We start from the raw sequence: 10,874 nt of genomic DNA on the forward strand, positions 1-10,874 counted from the left end.
AATCACACCCACTTCAATTCACTGCCAAGCTCGTGCTCTTTCCTCTTTTCTCTTTCTTTTGCACTTATGCATTCACTTCGTTGCACGCGTCGTCAATGCGCACAATGTGGGCGTCACTTAAGTGTGTGTGTGTGTGTGTGTGTGTGTGTGTGTGTGGGCGTGGCACTAAATGACGCTGAGTGCACATTGCCACAATTCTTGGGCAATTGTTGTAGTAGTTGAAGTTGTTGCCGCTGCCGCTGCCGTTGCTGTTGCTGTTGCTGTTGCTGTTGGTGGCATAATTTACATAGCAGCAACACTTGAAACAAACCGTTGCATACAAAGGCCACACAACTAAGTTGAAGTGGTTTCGGAGCTTGGGCAGAGAATCTCTGGGGTGACGGTGGGAATGCAGAATGCTCTGCATGTTTTATGATTAGCGCAATTTAGTGCACTTCAAGATGCTTAACCCATGGTGTATATGTAATGCCTAATTAGCGACAGAGCTAAAGTTTTTCATTGCAATAGCTAACCGCAGGTCATACGAAAACCGCGAAATAGACGCACAGACAGTGAGAGAAAAACAACAACAATAGAGCAACAGAACAGCAGAGCAACAGCGCCAGCGACTCAATGGCCCAACTTCAAGCTACAAATTTGTTTGGCTTTCGGTTTTCACCAGATACCCACAGACGCCAGCGGCAACAAAACCGCAACAACAACAACAGCAGCAGCAGCAGCAACAACAACGACGGGACAGCTGCAATTGCAGTTGCAGGATAGGTAAGCTGCGCGTACGATGCAAAGCACGATAATTGACCTGCAAGCGAGCGAGTGCCAGAGTATCTACAAATGTGCGGGTGTGTGTATGTGTAGGTGTATGTGTGTATGTTGGCCCTGCTGCAACTGCGCACCAACTTTCGCTTTGATAAAGGACCTTGGCGTCAAGTCGAGTCCTTTTGGCGGCAACGAGGCATGACCTCTGCTCCATGCCACATACTAAAACTACGTTGGATGGGATGGCCACCCGCCGTGCACCATACTTTTTTGTGCTTTAAAATGCAGGTATATTTAAATAAGTGTGCGTGGCTACAAAATCAATTCACATTTATAATCCAGCAGAGAATTATTCTAGAGGAGCTGTCTAAGGAACTGTCAATAGGCACAGACGAATTCAATTTGTGATTGAACAAAATTAAGCTATCTATAAAATCTACTCAAATGTCTTTCTGCTCATAATAGAATCCTATCTAGAACATTTACTCTTGCATTCAAGAAAAATATCTATGAAATTACCTTGCTTTCTTTTTAAGTCAACACATAATACCGTCTCATGACGATTTGAGCACCCGAGGCGACTGAAGACATCAGTTTGCGGTGAATGCGTGCCGACAAAGTTTGGCTTAAGGCATTTTGGCTAAGAGCATATCAAAAACAAAATAACCTGCCAAATGCTGCTTAGTGCAGAAATCTCCGAAAGCAAAACAAAAATGTTGAAACAATAAAGAAAGAAAGCCAGAAAAAACAACAACTTATTCAAGCGCATTAAGCGAAAAAAAGTTGATGTTTTGTAAAGAGTGAAGTAAAAACAAGTAAGAAAACTCTAGTCGAGAGCGCTCGACTAGATACTACCCTGAACCAAACTAATAGAAAAGCACATTTAGTATGGTTCAAATTTCAATTTCGATGTATTTAAAAATATAAATTAAATAGAAAACTCATTTAATTAAATAAATAAAAATGTTGAAACAATTAAAAAAAAGAATAACGACACGCTCTGGGTTCGAACCCGAGACCTCGTGATCAAGCGCCGCGCTTTCTACCTTGACGCCACCCTTCTGTGTTGGTTCTCAATGTCAAAACTGAAATAGATTCACTGCTACAGCGCCATCTACCAAATCTAAGTCAAACTAACTGCTGATGTGACTTTAAGAATGTGCAAGAACAACCAAACTAATAAAAACGTTAAAATTTTAATTTCGATTTTTGAAAAAATATAAGAGAAATTTAATCAAATATATAAAAGTTTTGAAGCAATTAAAAGAAAACTACAATACACCCAGCAGGATTTGAACCAGAGACCTCACGATCGAGCGCCGCGCCCTCTATCATGACTCCACTCCTCTGTTTTTATTTGCAATGTCAAAACTGAAATAGATTCAGTGATGCAACGCCATCTAGCAGAACTAAACGAAACTAACTGCTGATGTGATTCTAAGAATGTGCTAGAAGATGTTTGAATGTATGTGTGCACACGTATTGGAAAACTGCTGTTGCTGCAGCACGTGCGTTTGTTAATTGGCCAAACATTTTGTTATTTTTTAACGTCGATTGACTAAACCGAATTTAATGAAACTTTCAGCATATGATCTACATATTCTATTGAATATTTGGCATTAAAAAAAAACATGTCAAATCATTCACAATTAGCTATACTAGAATCTGACCTTCACTGGGGATTCTGGTGAATTTGGAGCCGGTATCCAAAATATAACAAAAACCGAAATTGTATAAAATGCATTGGAATATACTTTTAAAATTTGGAGACTATAGCTCTAAAAATGTAGGAGTTATAAATTTATAGCCTATTGCGCTTGGGTTGTGCTGCAGTGTTGGCAATATTATGAGAACTTATTTGTTGAATAATTTAATTTCTAGACGTACGATCGTAATGAAACTTACAGAACGTAATCATGATGTTTAAATGTATGTGTATACCGAAGCACAAGTCTCTAGTATTTGATATACGACTTTTACAAAGATGAGGGTGAGGGGGTGGATTAAGGGGTGGGGGGTAAAGTTTAACAAAAACCGAAATTGTCTAAAATACATCTTAATATACGTTTTAAATTTGGAGACTCTAGCTTGAAAGATGTAGGAGATATAATTATTTAAGTGATCTTTGATAAGGTTTTTTATCGATAAAAAACTATCGGAATGAGTTATCGTTTTTTAGTGAAAAACTCGATATGCGCGCTGTTTTTACGGACATTTTAAAAAAAAGTTGAAGTCTCTAGCTCTTATATCTTCTGAAATCGACGCGTTCAAACATACGGACGGACGGACGGACGGACGGACGGACAGACAGACGGACAGGGCTAAATCGACTCAGCTCGTCGCCCTGATCAAGAATATATATACTTTGTGGGGTCTGCCACGCCTCCTTCTGCCTGTTACATACATTTTAACAAAACCATTATACCCTGATTTCCCATTTTCAATGGGTTCAGGGTATAAAAAGGAAAAAAAAAAAAGAAGAGATGCGAAATAAATAGAGAAAGAACAACTTTGCCGCTGTTTGTGTCTGTATGAAATCAAAAGGAAAAGTGAACTGGATAAAGTTGCCTAGCGATGGAAAAAGGTTCACTAAGTGACTGAGGCAAAAGGATTTGCTCTCGGAGTCCCTACAAAATTAGTCGGCCAATTTGCATAAGCAATAAAACAAAGCATACTTATGTGCAAATGCAAATACACCCCAAATGGTCGTGCAGGAACCATGCTTACAGGATGCAGGCGGGGGCCGGCAAGGATATGGATATGGATACGGTTAGGATAAGATATCTGAGCTGATGTTAATCGTGTTGGTGCTTCTTTTCGGGCACGAAGTAAACATGATTTAGCACGACGTGTTCGTGATCGAAATTTCAAATTTTGATTTACTTTTGTGTGCTGCAAAGAAATTAGCTACTATCCTTGATGTATGAAAATATTTCTATTAGTAGCATATATTTGCATGGTATGTGTGGCATTGTTATGGACCTTCTAGCTGTCAAACGGAGTGTTTTTGTTTTGCAGACTGTCGATTGTCTGCATAAATGCAAATTATTTTTCCAGCAGTATTTGTAAGAGGCGTATTTCAAATACTAGACACTTGCATGCATTTCAATGTTATAATCACGATCTGAATGTTTAATATTTATAGCATCCGTCCAGTGTCATATCATGCAGCTTTTGTCATGCAGTCTCATCGCACTTAACTTCTGTCATAAATTCGCTAGAAGACGTAAATTAAGAGCATGATATTTCTGTGAATCATATTATGCTATTATACTTTTTATTTCGTGATATGAGGATAACATTTTCCACAAGCTTCATATTATTCAGTCTTTGGCATTAATGTATGTACTTTGTATCGAGTATCGTAGCATTCAGCTTTTGTCAGGCAGCTACCCGAACTCAAGTTTCAAGTTTTGTTTCTGTCATATTCCCTAGAGGAGTTGACCCACAGTTTCAGATGCATTCATAGGGCTATGCTATTTTCTGAACGATCAAATTATGATCAATATTTCCACAAGTTTTATTATGCACGTTCTATCGAGTGTTGTAGCATTCAGCTTTTGTCATGCAGCTGGCTTAACTCAAGTTTCAAGCAAATACGATCAATATTTCCGAGATCGATACACAGTTATCGAGATCGATAAATACTTATCGAGGAGTCATCGAAATCGAGTATCATCGAAATTGATTGGTTAAGTCAGGGCTTAAACAAACTTTAATATATGCAGTCTTACATTGAGTCTCGCAGCAGTCAGCTTTTGTCATGCAGTTGCCCTAACTCAAGTTTCAAGCTTTGTTTGCGTCACATTCAGAGTTGGCCCTCAGTTTCTGAGGTGTTAATTGGACTTTGTTTTTTTCCTTAACGAGCAAATTCTGATCAAGTTACAGCGGCTATGGTTGTTTCTGAACGATCAATATTTCCACAAGTTTTATTGTGCACGTTCTATCGAGTTTTATAGCATTCAGCTTTTGTCATGCAGCTGTCTTAACTCAAGTTTCCAGCAAATACGATCAATATTTCCACATATTTCATAGATGTCGATAAACAGTGATTGAGATCGATAAACAGTTATTGAGATCGATAAATAGTGATTGAGATCGATAAACAGTTATTGAGATCGATAACATTTGTCGAAGTATCGAAATCGATGAATAGTTATCGAGGAGACATCAAAGTCGAGTATTACATATAGAAATCGATTGGTTGATAAATTCATGGATGAAGATTTAAATCAAGTCAGGACTTAAACAATCTTTATAATATCTCGAGTCTTGTAGCATTCAGCTTTTGTCATGCAGCTGCCCTCACTCAAGTTTCATGTTTTGTTTATGTTACATTCACAGAACGAGCAGGTTATGATCAATTATATTTTTGTTAAATTATAGATCAAATTTCGATCAAATTCATTTATTCAATATTATGAAGTGTAGATGCAGTTTGAACATCATTTTCATACATAAATAACCTGTTTTTAGTTAATAATATACCTCTTCGTTTAGACATCTATTTCAATAATATCAGCATCATTTCAATATATGTGTGTCAAAAATATACATTTAATACAAATTTATTTTAATTTCGACTGATTATTTTTAATATGTTTTCCCTGCAACCATTTTCTATTTATATAATGGAAAAATACTCATAAATTATTTCAATTATGTACCGATATAGTTAAGGCTAATTCGTTGGCTTGAACACCTTTAAATACCAAACAAAAATCATTACATTTATATGCAACTTCAGTTGAACGGTAAACTTAGGGTTATTTATAGCTTTTCGGACGTTATATTATATTAATATATTAAAATATTAGTCAATATGTTTTCGCAAGTGTTTTGGGGTAACCTAATTTCATAGCATACAATTGAGTTTTTAAAACAGTAAAAGCGCTGCGAATCGGTTAACCGTTTGGCTTTTACTTTGTATAATACTACTTGTAAATATCAAAGCAGTTGGGAAACTTTTATTTATTTTTTTAATACTTTCGACTTGTTTTTATGGAGCCATTTTATGGGGCGTAAAAATAACATTTAAATGTTAACACGCCATTTAAACGCAAATTTGCGAAACGCTCGCCTACTTTCGGACGCCGCACGAGAAAAAAGTGCAGGAAAAAAAAAAAAAATTGGGAGAAAACTGTGAACTGTGGCACACCAAAAGGCGCCCGGCATGTGGTTTGTTCCGAGCTGCCAAATGGCAGCTGAGAAGCCTGGGCGCAAAAGAGCTGGGCAAAAAAAAAAATAAAATAAAAAACAAAAGTAAAAAAAAAAAAAAAGAATACTTGCCCCAAATTTATTGACGAAAACAAAGTCAAGTGCCGAGAAACCCTAACTCGAGGCTACAGCTGAGATTGCAGCGATTCTGTGGGTACTTCCTCTATGTGGGTACTCCATGTGTTTACGAGCCATGATAAGCTAAGCTGAAGCTGAAGCGGCAAAGCATCGGCGGCAACCCGACTAGCCCCATTAAGTATGCTACACGTTGCGTACTTGCTGCAATGTTGTCGCCGCGGCGACCACAGAAACAGAGCCAACTATAAATCTATCATGTTTACGCTGAGCTTGACGAGCATGCTCCCGCAGATTCTCAGATGGCCAGACAGTAAAGATGGCCAAACCCCCTCCCCACGAGCCGCCATGCCTGAGAGCAACTAGAGCCACAGTTGAGCACAATTTGTTTATGCAAGTCTGAGGCTGCGAGGCGAGTAAACGTTGCTTGAATTATGGCTTTGTTTATCCCAAGTCGCACACAACGAAGAAAAATAAAAACTCACCAAACCCCCAACTCCAACCACCTCTCTACCCAGCCTAGACCTTAACAGAGCCCGCACACCCACCCAGGGGTCGCAAGTTTTGCGCTAACCGACAAACGGCAAAAACTTTGCCACACATTGCAACGTGCTGAATTTCCTTAGCGAAGATGGGGCGTGATATGTTATGGCATCATAACAATTGATTTTATTTTTCTTGCTTATTGATATCTCGCGTGTTATTCAGCAAAAGAATTCGCGTAGAACAAGAGAAAACTAAAGCTGTGCACGTCTTATCGCCAATTGGTACAAAGTTCGCTTTTATGTCGGTCCCTGACAATGTACCCAAAAACAAAACAGCATAAAAAAAAAATGTTTGCCTAAATGCTATCATATAAATTTTTATTTACACTTGGATAAACGCGTACTTTAAATAAACCAAAATTTATATTCATGGCACTTACAGTATTATGTGAGCTCTTAACTTGGCTGGCCAAACCTTTTCTGGAATAACTAGGCACAGTCAGCAGTCTCAGTTTATTGTTGAATATAAAACCGAAAAATTACACTAGACAACAGTAACTCATTTTATTTATTTGTTTTATTGTATTTTCTTTTTTCTTTTTACCTAACTAATAAAATAAAAAAAAGGAGCATAACACAATGTAGACGTAAAATTAATGTTTTCATTATATTTAATGTTTTATTTCAATCATAATAAGCTCAAAGCTAAAACATAAAAAAATATTGAAGTAATAAAAAAATATTTTTTATTTGATTAAAAATATTTATAGATTGGTGTCTTAATAATAGTAGTAGATCTTAAGGGCTGTGTTACCTTCTCTTAGTTCTGGCGCGATACATTCATATATTATCACACTATTATAATTTCAAACTTTTTCAATAAAAATATTCTTTTTGTTCAAGAAAATAAATATTTACAAAAAGAAAACAGTCATAAAAAAAATTATAAAACAAAATAAATAAATGAATATAGGTTAAGGTTTAGTTACGTTTGATAACTATTTAATTTAAAAAAATAAAAATAAAAAAATTAATATAAAATAAAATGAAATACAAATTGTTTGTTTGCAAACCATAGAAAACATTTTTTTGGAGTTATAATAAAAATACTTCGAGCAATATTTAAAAATGTTTTTGATCATATTAATGCAGATTTTCTATTAACTCTTTTTTAGCTTTAATTTTTTGTGAAGAAGTTTCAAATTTGTTGTTGGATAGTGTAATCTGAAATTAAGTGTAGTCAATATCAATATCCAGTTCGTTCGCATTGGCAATTGTTTACATTTTCATTGGCAGCTCATTTGCATATTTGATGCTCTGCGAAACTTGTTGCGTGCCAATAGAATATCTTGGACATGGGACGGCGAACCCCTATCGACACTTAGCCGTGGCTCCTGCCGCGTTCGCGTGGGTGGCTGCAAACTTCTTGGCTTATTGATTTCGCAGCCCTTCTGCAAATACTTTGTTTGACACTTGCAACTGGCAGTTTGACAAGCCGCAAAAAGTTCGTGTTGGTATATTTATGAAAATGTTTTTGACACGTTTTTAATAAGCTTGTTCACGATGTTGTTCCTGTTGATTATTTGTTGTCGTTGTTGTTTTTTATTTTTTTTATTTTTTTTTTATTTTTTTTTTTTTTTGCGTCATGTCTACCTGAGCTTCATGCAACATTTGCAACGCCTGCTTTTGACAATTTGCGTTGTTAATTTAATTAAATTCGGCGTTCATGGACGTTACGATTGACGCTCCATAGAGACCACTTCTCTGTGTGTCAGCCAAGTTTGCGCTTTGGGAGTTTTACAAAAACTTTATCAACTCTCCAGCGCTGCAAAATGAACAGCTATCAGTTTGAGAGACATCCGTGTCAAGAACAAATGAAACAATGTTCCCTGTCAATTACTAGGAAAACAGCTAAAAATACAGATTTATGTAAGATATTTTGTGACCAATTTTAATTGACATTGAGCTGGGGGAAAAAATATAAGAAATAATATTGTTTACATTCGGGTGACATCGCCTGCATAATACTTGCCGACAGCTCAGAAAACAGCTATATTACTTCAAGTAAATCTAATTATAAATTACTCTCCATCTTCTATAAGATTATATTTTTCTGATTCAGTTATGATTAAATTAAAGAATTATTTATTATGTTAATAATAACTTAGAATATATCATAAACAGAAATTAAATTAAATTACATTTTGTTTGCTATTTTAATTAAAAATTCTGGTTTAATTGTTAAATGATTGAGTGTGTGATTGAAAATTGGAAAATAAGTGAAATAAATCATTATCGTTGATCACTTTGATGGAATAACATGTTAATTTGATTTGCTGTTGAAATTGGGAAATACTAAATGAAGATAGATTGTCAGTTATTTTCAATTAAAACAAATGTGGCAGGTGGCAATGCTTTGATGTTAAGCAAATCCAACAGTCAAATAGCATTTACAATGATTTTTAGTAGACGTCCGTCCGTTCACTATACCCAAATGACCTGAAAAGCCAATCAATATAAATAAACTTTGAACTCTGCGTTTGCGGAAAGAAAGCAAAACGAACTTTTGGCCTAGCGCACACAACAATAATATAGAAAAGCAAAATAAAATAAAACAAAATCTGCCAAACAGACTTGAAGGCAAACCAAACAGAAAATGGCATAAAAATAAAATCAAATAAACCGAAAGAAAAGTTCAAATAAAATGTGATTATACGTCGAGTGTGTGGTAGTATGTGCTTGTGTCTGCTCTGCTCTGCTCTGTCCGGCGCGCAAAAACGTGCCCACATATAAAAGTAAACTAGCTGTTGAAATCTCAGACTCTTGTGCTAGTTGCATTCAAAGCAACAATAACAACAACCACATCACCAGTAGCAGCAGCAGCAGCAGCGGCAGCAGCAGCAGCGGCAACAGCAGCAGCGGCAACAATAGTCTATGAGGAGTGTAGAAAAATTCATTTTCACTCGCAAAAAAAAAAAAGAAAAACGCATATGAACAGGAAAAAATAGCGATAACTCAAATTGAATGCCAATAAAGTAACATATGCGGCCCTCCAACTAACATACACACACACACACACACTCATATCAGCACAGCTCGGCGTATACGTAACAGTAACTACCAAGGCGTTGGCTGAAGGACACGCCATAAGCAACGTGAGGCGCCCCTCCGGAAGTTGGCAACGCAGCGCAAAAAAAAAAAATAATAATAATAAAAAAGGAGAAAAAAAAACGTAAGAAGAAAACTGAATCCAAGCGCCGAGAGCAAAACTAACGAGCTTCGTTGTATTTAGCACAGGCAGCTCCAATGGCCCCAAAAGTAATGCCAATCTAAAATAATACAATGTGTAGCATGTGTTAGCCTTGCGGAGGCGACGCGGCATAGATGGGCGCCGTCTATGGCGATAACGAAGTGCCACGAAACAAATGTATTACACAGGAAAAAAAGGAAAATAATAATAATAATAATGAAATAAAAAAAAAAAATAAATCTAAGAAAAAAATAGCACCAGCTCACACACTGTGCGAGGGCGGTCGTTCATTTCTTATTTTTTCCCCTCTTTTTTTTTTGGGTAGGTCACATCAGCTTAGCAGATGGGGTCTGTCAACAACGTTTCGTTGACAACTATTGACACTAACATGATATTACTTATGCATAAAGCCGTAAAGCATGGCCATGCAACATGAGCATGAGTGATGATGTTATGAGCGAGGTCTGTTTCGAAAGTTTTCAAGAACATAGTAGAATAATTATAAAAGTCAAAAAAGGGATTTGCCCTTAAAAAAATATTAATGCAAAATGTTTAAGTTTTTTTTCATTAAAAGTTAATTAACATAAGAGTTGTCCCATTATTTGGAAAACATAAATATCGTTATTTTTGTTTGTTAGTACTTTATAAAATATAATGGCATTTCTCCAGAAAAAAAAAATGGTTTTTGATCAACATTGCATTAAGACGGCTCTGGGTAGTAACCGTACGACTATAAGTAGGATATATGATATATATATATTATGATTTTCTTTCTATTTTGTGTATTTACTGTTTATTCACGCATTTCTTTTTTTAGTGAATGTGTTTTTGTTTATTTAGTTGAATATATTATTTTATTTGATTGAATAGAAGTTTTCTTCTCCTCTCTTTCTTTTTGTGAACTTGCACTGATATAAAATACACCAAAGTCATGCATTTTAGTATTTAAAATAAACGAGATTGGTTCTATGTCTTAGCCATAAATGAAGCTATTATATGTCTCATCGATTCGAGCCCATCTCGTCACGCTGCAGCACTCAATATGGAAAAAAAAAATAAACACACACACACATAGCATACGCATCTAAAAA

At 36.0% G+C, this 10,874-nt stretch overlaps 2 protein-coding genes across 3 annotated transcripts in view; both read left to right on the top strand.

Moving 5' to 3' along the window:
* Nucleotides 1–10,874, top strand: part of DIP-epsilon (Dpr-interacting protein epsilon) — an 88,521-nt gene that overhangs the window by 24,424 nt on the left and 53,223 nt on the right. The window lies entirely within an intron of this gene.
* Nucleotides 1–10,874, top strand: part of Dna2 (DNA replication helicase/nuclease 2) — a 48,714-nt gene that overhangs the window by 16,641 nt on the left and 21,199 nt on the right. Inside the window, exon 4 of one of the 2 annotated variants that reach the window (XM_089256788.1) lies at nucleotides 508–526. The exons of the other annotated variant lie outside the window; for it this stretch is intronic. Within the exon in view, the coding sequence (XP_089112914.1) occupies nucleotides 508–511 (4 nt within the window). The 3' untranslated portion in view covers nucleotides 512–526. Of the gene's footprint in view, nucleotides 1–507; nucleotides 527–10,874 lie in introns of those variants that run through there. 2 annotated transcript variants of the gene reach the window in all.

Source organism: Drosophila navojoa, chromosome 3 (genome assembly GCF_054131105.1).
Source record: "Drosophila navojoa isolate 15081-1374.11 chromosome 3, UAZ_NAV_1.0, whole genome shotgun sequence".
Lineage (NCBI taxonomy): Eukaryota > Metazoa > Arthropoda > Insecta > Diptera > Drosophilidae > Drosophila > Drosophila navojoa.